We start from the raw sequence: 22,361 nt of genomic DNA, 5'->3' as shown, positions 1-22,361 counted from the left end.
GGAAACTTATACAGCCATTGAGCTTTCCTTTTGCAGCCCTGATCTTCTACCATGTGTCCACTGGAACATCTACAGTGACGTGTATGGTAGTGATCACTTCCTGATCTACCTGTCCCTCCCTCAGCATTGGTCCCCTGGATGCTCACCCAGAAGGGTTCTCTGTAATACTGATTGGGATGGGTTCACCACTGCTGTCGCCCTTAGCTCCCCATTGCAAGGCGGTATCGTTGTGGCTGTTCAACATACAGTGGTGGCAACTCTTGTGACAGCCAGCCAAGCCATCCCCTTTTCCTTGGACCCCCTTCCCACCATTTGAAAGACGGTACCCTGGTGGACCCCAGAGATCGCTGTGGCTGTTAGAGAATGTAGGCGGGCTCTCCAGCACCATAAGCAACACCCTTCGATGGAGCACCTCATTGCCCTTAAACAGCTCTGTGCCTGCATCTGCTACCTCATAAAGTGACAAAAGCAAGAATCCTAGGAGCAGTACGTTTGCACCATTAGATAATGTACCTCTACATCGCAGATATTGGCAAAGATTAGATGCCTCTACAGCTTCCAGTCCCCTGCAGGTGTATCAAGTATTTCCTTAGATGATGCTGTTTATGTTGATTCAGATGCTGTCACCAAACATTTTGCTCAGCTTTATGCTCATGCATCTGTGTCTGAGAACTACCACCCCATCTTTTGGCTCTTAAAACAGCAGGTGGAGTGAATGTGCTTATCTTTTACTACCTGTCACTCGGAGCCATATAATGCTCCATTCAGTGAATAGGAACTCTCCAGTGCCCTAGCCCATTACCCTGATATGGACCCAGGGCCAGATCACATCCTCAACAAAATGCTGAAATACCTCTCAGTGGATTGTCAGCATCACATCCTTGTCCTCCTTGATCAGCTCTGGAAAGAGGGTGAATTCCGATCTCAGTGGCAATAAAGTGTGATAGTTCCAGTACTGAAAGTGGGTAAAAACCGACTAAGGATGAACACATGGACATTTATTGCCCTGTTACCCTTACCGACATTCTCTATAAGTTACTCGAGTGCATGGTGAGTCTCGGGGCCATTTGTCTGCATCTCAGGGCAGTTTTTGCAAAGGCCACTCCAGTGCAGATAATTTGGTTCACCTGGAGCCCGCCATCCGGATGGTCTTTGCATGTCATCAGCACCTCATCGCTTTCTTTTTCGAGCTACAGAGGTCTTATGACATGTGGCGTCACCGTATCCTTAATATGTAATATGAGAGGGGTCTCTGGTCTCCACTCCCAATTGTTGTGAGGAACTTCTTGTTGCACTGCTCTGGGTTCAAGTGAGGGCTTCACTCAGTACCCCATATTCAAGAGAACGGGGTTCTGCAGTACTTGGTGCTGATTGTCATTCTCTTTCTGATGACCATCGATGGTCAAGCTGATGATTCTTGCATTCTTGCTTTTATTATTGCTCATCTAGCATTGGCATTACTGTGTGTCGCCTACAGGACACTATACAAAAGGCGCATCATGGACTCTCACCCATGGCTTTCAGATTACAGCTACAAAGTCTCATGTCATGCACTTCTGTCACCATTGTACTGCTCATTCACCCCCAGGTGTTGAATTACTTCTTGTAGTTGAGACACGCCGCTTTTTGGGACTGGCCTTCGATTCTCTACTGACGTGGCTTCCCTGCCTTTCACATCGTAAGTGAAAGTGCTGGTGACACCTCAATACATTTTGTTGCCTCAGAATCGCTAACTGGAGTACAGATTGCTGTACCCTCTTTTGGCTCTAAAAAGCCCTGATTCTGTCCCACCTTGAATAATCAAGACTGGACAGAATCAAGGCTTTGTAGAGGCACAAGAAGGTAAAGTAATATGCACCACAGTTAGCGTTAGTGAGGCAGCAAAATGTATTGAGGTGTCACCAGCACTTTCGCTTAAGATGACAAAGGCGGGAAATCCACGTCAGCCAGGAATTGAAGATCAGTCTTGCATATGTTTCATCATCACCATCTGCACTGCTGATACTGAACCCCATTCATCATTGTGGAGTCAAATGTGCGACGAGCCTTCCAAACTAGCCTTGGGAATAGCCTACTAATTGAGGCTGGAGTCCCTCCATCACCTATCAGGCACCAACAACAGCTATTGAATTACACTATACATATTCATAGTGTCCCGGAACACTCCAACTATCATGTCCTTTTCCCTGGAATGGAGCTCCACCTCACACCACAGCGACCCCAAACTGGGTTTAAAATTGCTGCATACCTACTGTGTGTCTGTTCAGAAATACAACTTCCTTCATTGTCACCTCTTGCCAGGGAGACGTTGCATCTGCCCCCAAGCCTTGTGCCACGATCTTGTATTTGTCTTGAAGTGTCCATTGGTCCAAAAGATTCTGTTGACCCCACAATTTTTAGCCATCTTTTCTTGGCTGCCCTTGAAACATGACGGAGTTCAGAAGTGGTATTCACCAATGACTCAACAGTCGATGGACAAACAGGCTTTGCATATACACACACATGGTGCAGTTAACTCCTCTTTGTGCCAAACGTCTGCAGTGTCTTCAGTGCTGAATTGATGGCCATTAAACTAGTCCTTAGCCATGTTCGTTCTTGTAGTGGCATGAGTATCCTAATCTATAGTATCTCTCTTATCAGCCTTCAGGCTATAGACCAGTGCTACTCGCCTCACACGCTGGTTACGGCTGTAAAGGATGAGCCAGACAATAGGAGATTTTACTTTATTACATGAGCCTCAAACCGGTAACTTCGTTTTCCCATTACGGCCAAGCCACGGCCGGCAGTGTTAGCTGCCTGTAAATTCTTTCGTCCCACGGTTTAGTAACAGGAAGTCAGCACCGATGAAGGGCACCTTGTTCACGACAGTTATGCATGGAGAATGTTTTTTTCTAAGGGACTCTAATAACTTCAATCGCTAGAGGTCACAAAACTATCGGGTTACAACTATTTTACTTAAACACTCTGTTCTTCAAAATTTAGGTAAATGGCAGGTGTTAGGCTTCTATATAAACTATATTTTGCAATGGCATTCCAAACCCAACTCCTTGGCTAACGCGTTTCCCACACAGCGGTCATTTACAGGACAGATATAGCGGCAAGTGCCGGCTTTCTTGACGCCATATAGCTCTGTTTATTAACCGTGGTGGTGATAAAACATAGCCGGAGATCGATCTGAAATTCCAACATTTACTAATCCTGATGGTTTAGACAATGCGTACCAGGAAAAGTTCTCTCTCACGATTTTTGTTCCATACTGAAAATTCAAATAGACGATACACATAGATTCCCGTCTTTAGATAAGACTAATAAAATCTGTAGGGCAATATTAAGCTGGTGATTTTATTTCTATAACCATCCCTTTAGGTTTGCTGTTTAAACTGCAACGTACGAATGTGCGAATGTGTAGTGTGGCTGGGGCACGTGGCCTGCAGGGCGATGGTTGGATGCTGAGGAGCGGCGAGGGGAGAGGTGCAGATGCTGCACGCACCAAGGACAGAGGCGGTGGGTGGGGAAGGGGGAACTGCAATGGCCGCTCTCTCTCGGCAGCCTGTAAGGCGGGGAGGGAAGGGGGCCGCGTCGCCAGCTGACAGGGAGGGGCAGGGCTCGGCGCATGTGAACAGCTGTAAACAACAGTGGCGGTATTTACGCGACTCCTTCCGTGGTATTTAATATACAGAAATACGTGGTACCAAAAGAAACTTACCTTGTTGTCTGTTCAACATCACATCATGAAAACAATAAACAGCACTTGAGGAAGACTCCTTTTACTTTAGAGTAACATATTGGTTGTTTAACTTGGACGTATTTATTCATGTTTTTATCGTTGTGTGATCATTTAGCAAAAGATACATGTAATAGGGCGTATTTCAAAGGACAGGTAGACGGCAGCATGTAGTCATTGATCTACTGGTAGTTACGAAGGACTGTTACTATCATGTTTTTAGGGTCAAGCTTTAATACCTGTGTTCGTGCACTATCCACTAAATTAACATATACAAGAGTAACTGGTTCTTTCTCTACGTGTTCTTTTGACAAGGACAACTTTCCCCTTAATTCCATGATTAAAGAATGTTTGTGTTTTTAATTCTCGACTGCTACGATAACATTACTTGAGACGTTAAATAACAAAATGATTACATAACTTCAATCACTTCCATTAACATGTGACGTCATAAATTCTATTACCAGTTGCCAGTGGCTGCCAATTCTTGTGTCTACTTATTATTAACATGCACAACTTAATTAAAGGTATAGTAACGACGGTGTTTTCTGTCCATTAATTCTCTTGCTGCGTGCAGGACTTTTCCAACTGTTTACATACCATTCCAGACCTACATTCAGGAACGCAAATCATAGGGGTTTGACCTTAGAGCATATCTACGTTGCTGTCTAGGCGGTTGTATTACCTTCTTTCTTGCTTTTTTGGGTGGAACTACTGGCGTAATAGGCCCGGTTTCACTGTTAGGTGGGGGTGGCTCGGGTCCTTTATACAGTTTCAATCTGTCAAAATGAACGATCACTGTGCGTTCCGCTAACTGAATTTCCGCATTTACTGGTGAAGTAAGCCGGATGATACGGTACGGTCCTTCATAAGTAGGTGTAAACTTTTTGGTTCTTCCCTTTTTTACTACTGGATTGCTCAACATAACTAGGTCTCCTACCTTGTACTCAGGCATTTTTGCTTTTTGATTACTTCTCTTTAACTGTTGGGCGGTGGCTCGGGCATTGTTCCCTCTTACTTTTTTCCAAATGGATTTTAGACGTCGAGCTAGACCTTTCACATCTTTGGATTTAATTCCAGGGGCAGTTTGTCAATTTCAAAAGGCGAATTCATAGGGCGGCCATATACTGCTTCATAAGGTGAGTACCCTGTAGCTTCATGGACACGGCTGTTATATGCTGACGTAACGTATTGAACATACTTGTCCCAGTCAGAATGATGTTTATTAACATAGTAAGACAGCATACGCATAACGGTGCGGTGGACTCGCTCCAGGCGTCCGTTCGCTTTTGGGTGGAACGGCGTCGTTCGCCACTTTTTAATTCGCAATAACCGACAAACTTCGGTAAACACTGCAGACATGAAATTCGTACCCTGGTCTGTGAGTACAGCTTCAGGGCTTCCGTATGGTAACACCAAATGGGTGACAAAAGCACGCGCTACTGTTTCAGCGGACATATCTGGTATAGGAATGAGAATCAAGAACCTAGAGAAATGATCTATAAGGGACAGAATATACCGATTATTTTGGGGGCTCACAGGGAAAGGACCGACAATATCTGCTGCTACTACTGCCCAAGGATAAATGGCTTCTGGTACCTGCTGTAAAGGCACTTTCGTTCTAGGTGGCAAGGACCTCTTAACGCAAGGTAGACAATTTTGTATATACTTTTGCACGTCTTTCCGTCTTCCTGCCCAGAAATAACGGGCGGCTATTCGGCAGTTTGTGGCGCAAAGGCCGTTATGACATGCCTGCAGGCTATCGTGACACTGTGCGATAATCTTGGAACGTAATTCTTTCGGGATTACTGCCTGTTTACCCAAGTGGGTCTTTCGATATAAAATTCCATCTTCAACGGAAAATTCAGGCAAAGCCACATATTTCTGACATTCGACGTCTCTTTGCTGTGCCTCCCTTAATTCTTCAATAGAAACGTCATTAGCTACAATCACTCTGACCTTTCGGCTTAATGCGTCGGCTTTCTGATGTAACTTGCCCGGTTTGCGTTTCACCTCATACTCAAATTCGCTCAATTCAAAGCCCAACGAGTTAGCCTACTACTAGGGTCTTTTAAGCTCAACATCCACTGTAACGCGGCGTGATCAGTGATGACAGTGAATTTTCTCCCATACAAATAACATCGGAAATAAGTTACACCAAACATGAGTGCTAGTAGTTCCTTCTCAGTTGTGCTGTAATTTGACTCTGCTTTATTAAGCTGTCGAGACGCATAACCAATTGGTCGTTCTTCGCCATCTATCTCTTGTGACAGGATGGCTCCTACAGCATAATCTGAGGCGTCCACTGACAGTATGAATGGTTTTTCAAAATCCGGGTACGCTAGTACAGGGGCTCTAGTTAAAACATGTTGAATTTGTTGCATAGCTTTATCACATTCTTTGGTCCAAATAAAACTAACTCCTTTTTTCAATAAATTAGTCAGGGGCTTAGCAAGGGTGGCATAATTATTCACGAAACGTTTGTAGTAGTTTGCAAGGCCTAAAAATGACTGTAGTTCTTTGACATTTGTCGGTGTTGGGAATTCCTTTACTGCGGTGGTCAAACGGGGGTCCGGTTTGACACCTTCTCCACTTATTATATGACCTAAATATTGTACTTGTGACTGGGTGAAAGCACACTTTTCTAATTTTACACTCAAATGAGCTCCTTTTAACCTTTGCAAAACATCCCTCAGTCTTTCTGCATGTTCTTTTATCGTTTTAGAAAAAATAATAATGTCATCTAAGTACACCAAGCAGGTTGTAGGTTTCAACCCACGCAGCAGCAAGTCTGCAAATCTTTGAAAAGTGGCAGGGGCGTTTCTCAATCCAAATGGCATCCTTACAAATTCATACAATCCTGTAGGTACAACAAAAGCAGTTTTATGGCGGTCCTGGGGTGCAACAGGGGTCTGATGGTACCCAGAACGCAAATCAAGGGTGGTAAAATACTTACAGTTGTCCAATCGGTCCAATGTTTCATCAATGCGAGGTAACGGATATGGGTCTGGTGTCGTTACCCGATTTACTGCCCGCATATCGACACATAGGCGATAGGCTTTCTCCCCATTTACTGATTTCTTTGGCACAACGACCACGGGGGACGCCCACGCACTCGAGGAGGGTTGTATGATTCCTGCAGCTAATTGCTGCTGAATCGTATCTTCAACTACAGACTGCAAATGATATGGTATACGGTAAGGTTTTTGTGCAATTGGCCGAGCTTCTCCGGTTGGAATTTCGTGCTGAACCAAATCCGTAGCCGGTAGAAACTGCCTCTCTTCAAACAACCACAAAAATTCCTCTAATACTGGCTGCAACATCCTTTTCTCCTCACTATTTAAATGACCTAACTTCTCTTCTAACTGACTCCTTATCGTCGACGCGACATATCGCACTTCTCTAAGTGAACATTTCTTTCCTTTCCTTCCTTTCTTATCTTTATTTCGCTGCTTCTCAGCTCCTCTTATTTCCTCAAAAATTTCTTGACCACTGGCAACAATAGTACCCTTCGGTATCACAACATCTTCTACACCAAAATTATCTATACTTACTGGTATCGCAAAACCCTTCTGTCTCCTCTCCGGTCGGCAGATACTTCTCTTTATATGTACTGACTGACGATCTAAAACATCATTCTGGGTGAGCGGGTCAACCAGAATGTCTGTCTTGGGGCATTCTTGATTTTTGACATCTATCCAGAGAATCTTTCCACTTCCGCCTTTTATCCTCACAGGGTCAGTGGTTTTTATCGCCCACATCTGCGGTTTTATGCGAGACTGTGAACGGCGCCTTTCGCAGCTCCCTCGCGTCTGACGGGGGTGCGCACTGCCAAATCGTGAATTGCTTCGCCGAACTGCACAGTTCGCGTTCGATAATCCACTATCCCCTGATAACGGTGCAGGAAGTCATTCCCTAGTATGATGTCAAATTCACCCTTCTTTAGCCTCACTACCTCCATCCTCTTACTGTATTTACCACCGTCTATTTGCAGATTCACTACACACGAACCTGCAGGGACAATTACTTCCTCTCCAAGGCCACTGATATGGTACTGGGGTGGCTGTAACGCCCTTCGATCATTTTTCTCCACAAACAATACACTAACTTGAGCACCAGTATCAACTAAAATTCTAACTGATTTGTTCCCGAGTACGCCAAATAGACTAACGTGTTCCACCTCTTTACATTTTTCGGTCCTAACCGGGTGTATTATTTTTGTCGGGGGCGCGGGTGGGTGGCGGAACCTGCCCCCCCAAGCGTTTCCCTGATTCGACCCCGCGTTGCAGCGGTGGCCGCGCATCTGATTAGAAAATGGTGACTTTGTGGGGCAAACATTATCAGCATGGCCTACTGTCTGGCAAATAGTGCAATACGGCGCGCGACAACGCATTGCCGTATGGTTGGGCTTCCCACAACGCTGACAGAATACTGCGTTTGTTGGGACCGGTACTGGGTCCGATGGGCGCGGTGTGGCAGCGCAAAAACTCAGTACCTCTTCGCGTAACATTGCCAAACGAACAGCTTCAAACAGAGAAGTGGGGGAGGCTGCTTTGACTTCTCCTCCGATGCGGGGGTCAATACCGCGAACAAATGCATCAATTGCACGCGCTTCCGCTTCTGAGCGCAAAATTCTGTTTTCACTGGCATTTTTGCCTAGCTTATATGTACGACAAGACACTGCTCGTATGCGATCTGCAAAGGCATCAAAATCCTCATTAGGCTTCTGCCTAAGGGTTGATAATTGATCTCTGTAATATGCGGTACCTCCGTTATCGGAATAACGCGTAGTCAATCCGCGGGCCAATACTTCAAATTCGTGCGTGTCACGCAATTTGTCCACCGTTTCTATGAACATTCGGGCTTCCCCTGTCAACTTGAGTCTGGCTACATTGACCAATAGATCATCCGGCCAGGCACACGTGCGACCCACATCACGAATATTTTGTAAGAACATAGCCACATTTTCGTGGGACTTCCAAGAAAAGGTGGGAATGAAATCAGCCGCAGGAAAATTGCTTACAGTCGCCATGTTAGCAGAAATTGTGGCGTTTGTATTAGAGACAGAATTAGTGTTAGTTGCAGGGGCGGAGCTAGCTACAGGTATGGAAGTTCGCGCACTAGCTTCCAGCGTCTGTTTCAAGACGCGGTTTTGCTCAAGTAGCTCCTGATTTTGTGCGAATAACCGGCGCATTTGTGCATTTATGGCCTCGAGCAGGTCTTGCGAGGCAGGTGCCTCTACGGGGGTATCCCGTTCCGTCGCTCGTGTTCCCATCGGCATGTTTACAATTTTATGGGACGCTAGTGACCAGAAAAAAGTAATGATTGTTACAAAAAAAGGACGGCCACAAAGATTCTCAATCCAGCGGCGGAAGATCGTCGAAGCTATAGTTGTAAGCATCGCGGCGACTTACATGGCGATGGAGGCGGTGCGACGCAGTGGTGGCGGCGACGGCGTGGTGCAGTGGCTGCGGCGGCGGCGGCGTGGCGGATGACGGCGGCCCGGCCGGTCGCGCAGCGCGGCGGCGTGCGGCTCACGTGGCTGACTAGCGTGGGCTGCCCCGCTGCAGCGCGCGCCCTGTGCGTGTTCACTGGCGCAGCCACAGCCCACGTGCAGCAAACGTGGCGGCCGGTTGGCGCATTCCATGCGCGAAGTGTACGGCGTCTTGCCGGGAAAAATTTAGTGTAGCGACAAAGTCACTACGGGAACGTATCCCACTTCTGACACCAGTTGTACAGGATGGCGGGTATGGGCAGGCGGTGGGCGTTCTGGAATAATAGTGTAAATTTTAGAGAAAGGCCATTTATTGGCTAAAGCGTGATGAAAAGGGGCTACATAGGCCTAGTGAGGTGAGGGTGAGCCAGAGCTTACAATTTGGCGAACATTGTTCGCGAAGCTACCGAAAGTGGTTGTCTGCCAAAACTAAGTCCACAGTGCCGCAGCACCGGGAGAAGCGGGGGATGTTCAAAGCTACAGGGCGCGCATCCGACTCGCGGGTGAGCAAGAATACAAGAGAGCGGGCCCGGCGACGGGCGGCCGGGTATGTTCGACGCACCACGTGGCTTCCTCCGCCCTGATTGGTCAGGACCGAGCAAACCGTGCGGGCGGCATGGAACTTTCCAGAGCGTTGCCTGCTAAGCGACGCCTGGGTCGGCGTTACCTCGTCAGCACATGAGAGAGGCGCGTGAACAAGGTGCCCTTCATCGGTGCTGACTTCCTGTTACTAAACCGTGGGACGAAAGAATTTACAGGCAGCTAACACTGCCGGCCGTGGCTTGGCCGTAATGGGAAAACGAAGTTACCGGTTTGAGGCTCATGTAATAAAGTAAAATCTCCTATTGTCTGGCTCATTCTTTACACGGCTATTCAGTATCTCGTCTCTGACGTCAATCAAGACCAGTCATTTTCGTTTGGACCCCAGGTCATGTTGGGATTTCGGGAAATGAACGAGCCGATTGTTTAGCCAAACTGGCCATCAGGCCCCCTCCCAGGGTGGTCCGTCCTTGCTGAGAGGCCCAGTCCGGCCTCTGCTCTTCCCACCTGTGTATTCTCTTTATTCTTTTCCATTTCTCAGTTTCATTACCTTGTCTTGACTGATCTTTTAATGACCTATCTGTGCTCTTGTTTTTATGGGTCTCTCTCTGTCTCTCTCTCTCTGTCTCTCTCTCTCTCTCTCTCTCTCTCTCTCTCTCTCTCTCTCTCTCTCTCTCTCTCATTTTTATTTAAGTGAGAACATTTTTGTAATGTTCTCACATTTAACTTTGAGAAAATTGGCTTATGTAACCAAAGATACATATTTTGACCATTACTTGTGCTCTACTCAAGTCTAATGATTTTTAATACTTGTAACACTTGATAATGGCCTAAGGCCAAAATCTAGACCATGGAATAAAACCTGTTGTACAGTCAAATGGTGGCTATTTCTTTCCAAAAAGTTTTATATAACTGTGGCTCCACACCAAAGTAAAACCATTCTTTATTTTGACTGCAACAGCCACTCAATTTGACAAGCTGACTACCCATTCCTTGGAATATTATTTGTAGAGTTGTAATTTCTCGACTTGGCTCTCCTTGTGTGAAAGCTTTCAAACTTGGCAGATTCTAGTGTCTCATGACAGCTGATAAGACTGCAAATTTCTGTCATTGGTTCATTAATAGTATGTTCCTTTGAACAGGAAATCAACCGACACAAGAACCTACATGGAAAGCTCATTGAAACAATTTTCAAATTTTTCCATGATAAGTTAAGTGGACTCAGAAAATGGGTCTCTGATAAAGGAGGAAATAAAATTGAAACTGTCCATTATGCCTATACCTTCGAGCCACAATTGACTGAGACCATTTACAAATGGAGCAAAGTTGTAAATTTGGTGTCCAGACTTTCCCACATATTAGCTGAGAATACATTTCAGGTATTTTAGTCGTCGGTGCATAGGTGTGCTTGTCTTCCTAACAATGAGTCTTAGAAGAATCCCTTCTTTGTGTACTTTACAAAGGCTGTGTAGTTTTGGTGGCACTGCTACTCATTTACTGAAATTTTATGCTTGTTCTCACATCAGCTTATTTCCTGTTTGTCAGAAAATATTATGAACAAACACACGACGTGACAATGGGTAGACTGTTATTGCCTATGATGACGAGCCCATAAGTAGAACACTTTGAACTTGGCAGATTGTAATGCCTTTGTTTCAAACACTTTCAGATAAGGAGAGCCTCACCAAAGAATTGCAGCACCTATGAATAGTGTTCCAAGGGAATGTATACTCAGATCATCAAACTGAGTAGTCAATGCAGTCAGTCAAGAATGCCAGAGAAAAAGGTTACGACAGACAAAAAGAATCCAGGAATTGCTTATCTACATTATCCTTGCCCAATTGATTTGATTTTGTTTGGTTTGATTTAATCAGGAAGACAAAACAACAGTGGGGTCAGCCTCACTGCCTACATCGAAACTAAGTTTATTTTGCAGTATTTGTTAGACAAAACTGCTTCAGGAATTAATCACCCAAATATTTCATATATTTTGTCCTCCAGTGCTTCACAGTGGAAAATTAAATGTGATGAGGTTCCATCCATGCCACCACAGTCTACACGTAGGTAATCCTTACCCCATTTCCATCATGTTTAGATTGTTGTTGTTGTTGTTGTTGTCTTCTTCAGTCCTGAGACTGGTTTGATGCAGCTCTCCATGCTACTCTATCCTGTGCAAGCATCTTCATCTCCCAGTACTTACTGCAACTTACATCCTTCTGAATCTGCTTAGTGTATTCATCTCTTGGTCTCCTTCTATGATTTTTACCCTCCACGCTGCCCTCCAATGCTAAATTTGTGATCCCTAGATGCCTCAGAACATGTCCTACCAACCGGTCCCTTCTTCTTGTCAAGTTGTGCCACAAACTCCTCTTCTCCCCAATTCTATTCAATACCTCCTCATTGGTTATGTGATCTACCCATCTAATCTTCAGCATTCTTCTGTAGCACTGCAATCAAAAGCTTCTATTCTCTTCTTGTCCAAACTATTTATCCTCCATGTTTCACTTCCATACATGGCTACACTCCATACAAATACTTTCAGAAACAACTTCCTGACACTTAAACCTATACTCGATGTTAACAAATTTCTCTTCTTCAGAAACGCTTCCCTTGCCATTGCCAGTCTACATTTTATATCCCCTCTACTTCGACCATCATCAGTTATTTTGCTCCCTAAATAGCAAAACTCTATTACTACTTTAAGTGTCTCATTTCCTAATCTAATTCCCTCAGCATCACCCGACTTAATTCGACTACATTCCATTATCCTCGTTTTCCTTTTGTTGATGTTCATCTTATATCCTCCTTTCAAGACACTGTCCATTCCGTTCAACAGCTCTTCCAAGTCCTCAAGTCCTTTGCTGTCTCTGACAGAATTACAATGTCATTGGCGAACCTCAATGTTTTTATTTCTTCTCCATGGATTTCAATACCTAATCCGAATTTTTCTTTTGTTTCCTTTACTGTTTGCTCAATATACAGATTGAATAACATTGGGGAGAGGCTACAATGCTGTCTCACTCCCTTCCCAACCACTGCTTCCTTTTCATGTCCCTCGACTCTTATAACTGCCATCTGGTTTCTGTACAAATTGTAAATAGCCTTTCGCTCCCTGTGTTTTACCCCTGCCTCTTTTAGAATTTGAAAGAGAGTATTCCAGTCAACATTGTCAAAAGCTTCTTCTAAGTCTACAAATGCTAGAAATGTAGGTTTTCCTTTCCTTAATCTATTTTCTAAGATAAGTCATAGGGTCAGTATTGCCTCACGTGTTCCAATATTTCTGCGGAATCCAAACTGATCTCCGCCGAGGTCGGCTTCTACCAGTTTTTCCATTCGTCTGTAAATAATTCGTGTTAGTATTTTGCAGCTGTGACTTAAAAAACTGATAGTTCGGTAATTTTCACATCTGTCAGCACCTGCTTTCTTTGGGATTGGAATTATTATATTCTTCTTGAAGTCTGAGGGTATTTTTCCTGTCTCATACGTCTTGCTCACCAGATGGTAGAGTTCTGTCAGGACTGGCTCTCCCAAGGCTGTCAGTAGTTCTAATGGAATGTTGTCTACTCCCAGGGCCTTGTTTCGACTCAGATCTTTCAGTGCTCTGTCAAACTCTTCACGCAGTATTATATCTCCCATTTCATCTTTATCTACATCCTCTTCCCTTTCCATAATATTGTCCTGAAGTACATCGCCCTTGTATAGACCCTCTATATACTCCTTCCACCTTTCTGCTTTCCCTTCTTTGCTTAGAACTGGGTTTCCATCTGAGCTCTTGATATTCATACAAGTGGTTCTCTTTTCTCCAAAGGTCTCTTTAATTTTCCTGTAGGTAGTATCTATCCCACCCCTAGTGAGATAAGCCTCTACATCCTTACATTTCTCCTCTAGCCATCCCTGCTTAGCCATTGTGCACTTCCTGTCATTTAGATAGCTGGTCATTAAATCTGCCAGAAATTCCATCTACCTCCTGTTCAAGACCAGGATTGCAGAACTTCTATTTAAATATGATTCTGGAGTAGTTAACATACTATGTTTCTGTTGTTGGGTCTTAGCCAATAGTTCTGTGTGCTGCCTCCGATCCTGCCACTTAGTTTAGATTTTGTCAACACCTTGGTGGTAGTTATGACAGGTTCCGATGTAAAAAATCAAGTGGTTTCCCCTGTCCTGGCTAACCTAACAACGTGTTCGTTGCCAGTAATACTATCGTGGCCAATATCCATAAAGATCAGTAGGCTTGTGAGGATACATAGCATCCATTGCATTTCAGTCCTGCCAACAAAGATAAAAGCATATTCTTCATAATGTTAAGATTATCTGGATTTCCAAAAGCCAATTGTGTACTGAATTACATGTGAGTGTGGCCTGTCTTATGTGGGGCAGATTATCTGAATCGTCGAGGAGATACGCAAGGAAATCAGCAACACATCCAATTAAAACAATCGGGAAAACAGCTGTCGCCGTGCTGTCCTGAACATAACATGAAATGAAAATTGAGGCCAATACTGTGGTGTGAATGCCAAGTTTCTGGGACAGTGTAATTAAGTAGTTTATCAAAGTAAAGATGTCACAGAAACTGGTAAACTGGGACAAAGATTTCAATTTAAGTCACAGGGTCCAGTAGTCGGCTTATAAAGATCTCACCTGCTGTCATATCTACAAGAGCTGAGAAACACTAAGTGAATGTACACTTAATGGAACAGCAGTGCGGGCTTTGAAAAACAAAAGGGTGTAGTCGGCATCGGAGTGGAACTCTGCTATAAATAGCAGTGAAAGACCAACAAAGGTTGAAGCACATACAGCGAGTAAGCTTAGTAGCACAACTCACAGCACCTGACCAAAACAGTTGGGTAGATCACTGAAATATTGTACATAAAATGGAAAAAAATTACTCTGCTGAACATCCTGAAGCATACTATTACTGATGACCATTGTTGTAGCTTCGTGTGACATGCCAGCAGGCCAGCGGAGAGGCATGCTGATAGTAGCGCTTCCAACAACAGCACTGTACACAGGAGAGGCACTCTGTCATCTTTTCAGATGAGTCTCCATTGTGTGTACTGCATCATGATGAGCTTATCAACACATGTGAATGAATGCTCTAAGGAGAAGGAACCTTGCGAGATGGTGTTCATCATTGTCAGTCAGTCAGTCATATGAACCCAGCATCTGGCATTAGTGTGTGGGGTGCCATTGGATGCACAATGGAATCACCTCTGGTTCATGTAGCGGGAAATGTGGACAGCAGATATTTACATTTCTCATGTATGAAGGCCAGTAGCTGTGCCCTATATTTTGTCTTTTTGGTATTATCTTACAGCAGCATAATGCAAGACCGCATATTGCCTGTGCTGGATGCAGAAGGTGTCAGTCTTGCCATAGCCAGCAAGTTCTCTAGATCACTCATTCGTTGAAAACTAGTGGGTTGTTGAGAGACTGGCATGTCACCACTTACCAGCAACTGTGATTGATGAATTGTGGCAGCATTAAATGGCATACCTGTATCTGTCATTTAACCTCGTGTTGATTTGATGCCCAGCTCACCTACAAATTTAATCATACATTCTTCTCCATATAATGTATATGCACTGTAATTAAAATTTCTATATTTACTTACCTTCCAAGTGTTCCAATTTTATGACCAGTTCTGTACGAGTATATCAGTTTTTGAACTGTGAATGTCAGATCTCTGTTTAGATATCATCATCTTTCTCTCATTACTATTTACATTACTATGGCTCTTATAAGTGATGTAGCCCTTGGTTCCCAACGCTAATACTTGGTTGGTAATTTATTTTTGTTTACATGGGGAAAAATTGAATCAGTCTCGTACATCTCCCAGTTTCCTTCATACTAAAAATTACATGTTACTTGTCTAGAAAAATTCCATTATTTCACAACCATAAATTAGTTCTGATCCAGTTTCCACTGAGGCAGGATTCTCAATTATTTTTCAGGTTGGAACATTTGATCCCTACTCGGATGATCCTCGCTTGGCTGTGAAGAAGGTAGCACTGTGTCCATTTTCTGGCACCCTTGCTGTGGCGGGAACGGCAGGAGCTGTAATTGTAGCAAAAATAGGATCTGATACATTGGAAACAGAAGTCAATGTAAGTATCCTGTGATGTTGAAAATAGATTCCTTGTGACACTGTGAGCGACCGATCTTATTTTGTCTAAAAGAATAATAATTTTTTTCATTTATTGGATGTGAATATTATATGGTCAACAGAAGCATGCATGTCACTAAGAAATTGTCCTACCCTGTTGAAATTTTGTTAGAAAATGAACAGAAAATCATTTATCATAGAAGCAACTGTAAGTGGTAGTTTATCTTGGGGAGTGTAAGAACTGTCAGTTGCCATTGATAAATTCTTTGCGTTGTGGATCAGTCAAAAACCATCCAACCGATAAAACCATACATTTGCTACCATTTATCAATAAAACTCATGAGAAATTCAGTTGTACACTGAAAATGAATGTCCCTGGGCACATTACATACTCACTTTAAACAATAAGGGTTTATAAATATTTCTCAAAAGGAAGTCTGAAAAAAACTGCAGGGGTAATATATATTTAAACATCGAATACTGTGTAAAATACAAATTTTTGTGGCAGGATTATTAAACTTACCTCAGTTCTCTGGGCTGTTACGCTGAAATCCCATGAATTATCTTGAAAATCCCCCAAGTTTTTTTCTTTCCATGGAGCCTATCTTAATTAGGTAGGGGGGTGAGGGGGAATGGGCCCTTATAAATGTATTCCACAGTGAAGAGACTTTTACACATTCAGCTTTCAGCCAAAGCCCTCTTCAGAAAGCAGACAATGCACACATTCATTCACAGAAGCAAGCAAGCACTCCTCACACACATGATTGCCATCTCTGGCAGCTCGGACTGGAGTGCAACTGACACATTGAACTAAAGCAGCAATGTGTAGGAGGCGGTGAAGAGATAATGGCGTACAGGTGGGAGGAGGGAAGAACACTGTTTGGCAGACCCTGCAGGAACTAGATGGAGGTGTGATGTGACTGCCTCCAGGTTCAGCACTGGGAGGCTATGGGGCAGGGAGATGGGGTGGAGGTAGGGGGGGGGGGGCAGAAGGGCGTGGGAAAGGAGAGCAGCAACAGGGCATAGGGCAATTGGGGGGCAGGGGGGGGGGGGGAGACAAATGGGTGCATTGGCAGAGGGTGGCACACAATAAGGGTGAGGGGCTGTGAATAGAGAGGAGGTGATAGGAAAGAAGGGGCAGAAACTATTGGGTGGAGGGAGTGGGGATGGTAGGTTACTATACATAGGGGCTGAGATAATTTTGAGAATGGAGAATGTGTTGCAAGGATAACTTGCATCTGCGCAGTTCAGAGGACCTGCTAGTGGAGGGGAGGATCCAGATGGCATACATCATATAGCAGCCATTGAAATCTAGCATGTTGTGTTGTAGAATGGTCTATATTTTGTTCTTGGCCTCAGACTGACAATGGCTGTTTATTCTGGTGGACAACTGGTTGATGGTAGTATCAATGTAAAAAGCTGTGCAATTACAGCAGCAGAGCATTTCTACCTAGGACTGGAATATGAATTACTGGGTGGGTGGATTGAGCAGGTCTTGCATCTGGGTCTTCCACAGGAGTATGATCTCTGTGGTAAGGGGGATAGGATTGGGAGTGTCATAGGTATGGACTAGGATGTTGTGGGTGACAGACCACCACTTTGAGGAAGGATCTTGGGTAGGATGTCCCTCATTTCAGGGCATGATGATAGACAATCAAAGCCCTGACAAAGGATGCGGTTCAGTTGTTCCAATCGAGGTGGTTTTTGCTGACAAAGGGGGCATTCCTAGCTCATGGGGATGGTGGGAGGATTTTGGGCGTCATGGAAAATGGTATGAGAAATCTTTGTGTGGATTAGGTCGGGGGGGGGGGGGGGGGGGGGTTTACTGTCTGTCTGTGAAGACCGTGTTGAGACCTTCAGCATACTGGGCAAGGGAGTTCTTGTCATTGCAGGTACGCTGTCTCTGGGTGGTCAGTCTGTATGGAAGGGCTGACAGCTGTCAAAATGCAGGTACTGTTTGTGGTTGGTGCGTTTAATGTAGACAGAGGTATTGTTGGAACTGTGAGCTGTCGGATAGGAGGAGATCAACATCCAGGAAGGTGGCACATTGGGTTGAGAAGGATAAAAAGCATATGGGAGATAGACATTGAGCTTGTGAAGGAATGAGGAAATGGTGTCTTGGTACTGAGTCCAAATCATGAAAATATCACCAATAAACGTGAACTGGACTAGGTGTTTAACATTTTGGGAGGATAGGAAGGTCTCTACAGGGCATGTAGCCAGGGTGGCATAGGAGGGTGCCATGCAGGTGCCCATGGCTGTGCTGCAGATTTGTTTGTATACTTTCCATTCAAAGGATAAGTAATTATTAGTTGGGATAAAGTTAGTAAGGTGTATGACAAATTAGGTAGTGTGTTTAGAGTTTGGAGTCTGAAGGACACTGGGGAAGATAGTGTTCAATAGTGGCAAGACAATGGGCATGAGGGATTGGCTTTGTATAGGGTAGTGGCATGAGCAGTGACAAGTATGGATCCAGGAGTAAAGGGATTGGGACGGTGGAGAGTCAGTGAAGGAAGTGGTGGTACCTTTGACATAGGAGGCTGGATTATGGGCAATTGGTTGGAGATGTTGGTCAATGAGGCCTGAAATTCTCAATGGGACACACCCTAAGTTATGTGCACTTCTCTATACAGATAAACACAGTATTCCATTATGATGCTAATTATGATTATAGTCTTCCTTCAAGTGTGATTATTGGAAAAATGAATAAATTTTGTGTATATTGCCAGTGCCCTCATATTGCCTAAGGATGTACTGGGTGAGTGGAAAATTAAAATTGCCAGTAGTAAATTCGCCGCCCTGACCTTTATTAACTTTAGTTGAGGTGATATGAGCCAATGGAAACATTTGTTGGCAAACATACACAAAGATAATTCGTTTCCAGATTACATCATTCACTGCATGAGATTACATGATCCAAAGGGCAGAAGCAAATTTTATAGTTGTGCAGGATCACCACTACCACTGCCGAACCATATCGCAAGTTGCTTCAAATTTATGCCGTGAGAACTGTTTATGAATGAAGCGATCAGCATTGTCAACTCGCTTCAGACACTAAATGAGAAATTGTTGCTGCATTACAGACTTTATTCAATCGACATTCTGAATTAATTACATGGTTCAGAACTGCCCTTCAACAAACAAGTTCCAGCTGGTGACTGCAAAGTTGTAGTTACACCAGAGGGAACAGCTCTCGGCCAACATGAAAGCAATACAGTGAAACAATAATTGTTAAAGTGGTAATCATTTTGTAATTGGTTAAGAATTCAACTCGTATGATATAAATCTTCACTGCAGAAATGATGATGTTCAGCAAGTCCTAGAAACCTATTGCTTGTACGAAGGTTTGCATTATCTAATTTTATTTTTTCAGAGTGAGGATTCAACATTAAATTCAGAAATACAAACAGATGAGGAAGTGAATAAGAAAGTTGGCACCATTACTTACAATTCATATTGATTGATGATTGGTGCAAATGCTGAAAATCCTATCATGAAATGGCAACAATTGTTCCATTGTAGTGTCAATATTTGTGTGAAAATTGGAACCAAATGTCTCCTCTACAGTTGATTAAATTAAACCAAGATGCATTCTGAGTAGTACTCAGATAGTGGAGCGAGATGGATGAGTATTGGAAGGAAGGCATCAGTAAAAGAGTTAATTAAAGAAAACTTGGGATATATTCTCAATGGTGGAATACGGAAGGGCTCCCTGGGGGTGGTGGTAGAGCTCGACTTCCTTTGAACAAAGAAATGAATACAATAGGAAACTTGAGGCGGCTGTTTGTCTGCCTGGTGGTTAGTCCTGGTGAATAGCGGCAGGGGTGGATGACAGAAGTCATCCAGCCTGGCTAAGGTCTGGAGTTAAGAGTGTGTGTCTGCAACTGTGCTCTGTCCTCGCAGACATTCCAGCACCCAGACACGTGACTCACCTCCCACATTTGGTGTTGGTTAACTTGTTGATGTAGATATGCCAGTTTATTCAGCAGAGACACTGGATAGGATGGCATGGTGCTGTCTTCGGCAGCCTTTATTGGAATGAACTGCCTGTGTCCTGAAGAACAGGTTGGGCTGGCATGTAGGTACTAATGAAGTCATAGCAGGAGAATACGTGAAAGACTCGGTGGCAAAAAATCCCAAATATCCCCAGACTGGCTGCTTCCTTGCAGATTACATGCATGTACACAATGAAATTGTTAAATCCCATTGAATTAGGAAAAAATAATCATACTACAAGCCACATTTACGGGGAGTTCATGGCACATGCATGAATATGAACAAGAGGCAATGGCATATTCGTTCTGATGGCTTCCCACATTCTTTATTACATTGAACACAAATCCTTCTTGGATGAAATAAAAAATAGCATTGTTAAGTGGACCATCATCATGAACCATGAGATCATCATACTTCTGTTTGTGTTCAAACGAAGTTACATAGTTTATATTGTCAATCAAAAAGTTACACGATGGCAAAATGATCGTGTCATCTTGGTAGAAATATCCGATGCTGACAGTAATTCAGCCGTATTTGAAGTTGTCAGCAGAAACATGATTTATGGTCCATGTGGTTTATTCAACAATAATTCACTCTGTGTGTCTGGTGAGAAATTCATGAAATGAAACCCAAGAGACTAACTTGCTGAGTCTATGATGAATACCCATTCTGTTAGTGATCAAATCAAGATGGCAGGAAATCCGTCGCATTAAAAGTACATAACAGTGGTGTTATAATCATTGCATTGTACTGTATTCAATGTTGTTCAAAACTGTACAAAGCAGTCATAAATGTCAAGTACTGCAATTCATTGTAATTACAAATATGCCAGTGAAGGAAATGATATGGCAGTTTTTGAAGTAGGAAATGCATCAGCATCTATCTGTGAAATCAGCCAGTATCAACTGGGACGTTACATTAGTATCAGTGAAGCAGTATAGCACATTTTAACATTTCCAATCAATGAATAAAATCCCACGGTCGTCCATTCGGCAGTGCACGTTGAAAATGGACAGTGTACATACTTCTCATCAGAAAATGTTTGTGTAAGAGCATTGTCACCACCATCAACAAAGTTAACTGCATTTTTCTCATTGTGCGAGGATGATGATTGCTAAGATGCTGCTGTTTTCTGGAATTTCATAATACTGTATGCATCAGTAAAAAAGCTTCAACACTGCAAACAATGTAAGGCATTTGCAGGACATCCCATTTAAATTTGACCAACATGTCAGGCTGTCTGTGCACTATTCACCCAAACAATGTGTATTGGTTTTGCTTCCAATTACTCTTAACCATCTTATGTGGACCAGTCTACCTCAAAAAATTTTGAACTGTAAACTGTCAAGCATGTGTCACTTATCATAGAGCTCGCCAAGAATTAAATCTTCAGGAGACGCACATTGGGACACTGCACTGACTGAAGTATCAAATACTTCTCAAGACAGCAAATATGTATGTTATTTGCAATGGTAATGACAATGTACATCCCATCCAGTCAAAAATATCTTTGGGGAAAGATACATCTTACATTGTTTGCATGCTTTAGATCAAAATTTGGACATTCAGTTCACACCATACATGTATAATGAGGCATTGGTTTCGACCGAAGACATATGTTTGGCGGTCACTAACAGAGCACTAGTATTGTTGAGAATGGCTGTGCCTATATGATCTGCAAGGAACATTTTTAATTGTGATGTACAGTGAAAAATACATTTTGATGTCAACAAATTGGGTACATTCCTTCAAACTAATCTTCCAAAATTGCTTCCAGGACAACACACATCACATGACATAATTACACATGCAATTTCTAGCCAAAGCAGTGGAATATATTTCCTAGATGCACCTGGAGGCACAGGGAAAACTTTTCCGATTTCAGCCATTTTGGCAACAGTAAAATCATGAACAGTTGTTGCACTGACCATCACGTCGTGTAGAACTGTGGCAACTCTTTTGGCTGGTAGCCAAACACCACATTCAGAACTGAAATTGCAGTTGAATATGCAGATCACTGAGACACAAACATGCAATAACAAAAAAAATTCTGAAGTGGGTAAAGTTATCCAATTGTGAGCTCATTATATTGGACAAATGGACTATGGTGCACAAAAAAGTATTGGAAGCACTTCATCATACGTTTAAGGATTTGAGAGAAAATGAGCAGCTCTTTGGTGGTGCACTCATTTTATTGCCTGATTATTTTCGATGAACTCTACCAGCTGTATGGCGTTAACAGCAGCTGCTGCTGATCTTTGATGTCTCAAATGATCAGTTTTGTGGCAACATGTACAGAAATTGACTTTAAAGACAAATATGCATGTACAAATAAAACACGATGCATCCGCTGAACATTTTGCAAAACAGTGGTTAGACATTGGGAATGAAGAAAATGGGTGTTGATGAATCCACACAATGTATCATATTGGCAAAACACTTCTGTAAAATCACAGAAACAACAGACGAAATGATTCTCAAAGCTTTTCCAAATACTGCAC

At 43.3% G+C, this 22,361-nt stretch overlaps 1 protein-coding gene across 1 annotated transcript in view; it reads left to right on the top strand.

Annotated features, from left to right (window-relative positions):
• LOC124774002 (lethal(2) giant larvae protein homolog 1) overlaps nt 1–22,361 on the top strand; it is a 354,779-nt gene that overhangs the window by 187,265 nt on the left and 145,153 nt on the right. The window contains 1 exon segment of the mRNA XM_047249448.1: nt 15,713–15,865. Within this exon segment, the coding sequence (XP_047105404.1) occupies nt 15,713–15,865 (153 nt within the window).

Source organism: Schistocerca piceifrons, chromosome 2 (assembly GCF_021461385.2).
Source record: "Schistocerca piceifrons isolate TAMUIC-IGC-003096 chromosome 2, iqSchPice1.1, whole genome shotgun sequence".
Classification (NCBI taxonomy): Eukaryota; Metazoa; Arthropoda; class Insecta; order Orthoptera; family Acrididae; genus Schistocerca; species Schistocerca piceifrons.
This window is presented reverse-complemented; position numbering and strand designations above follow the sequence as displayed.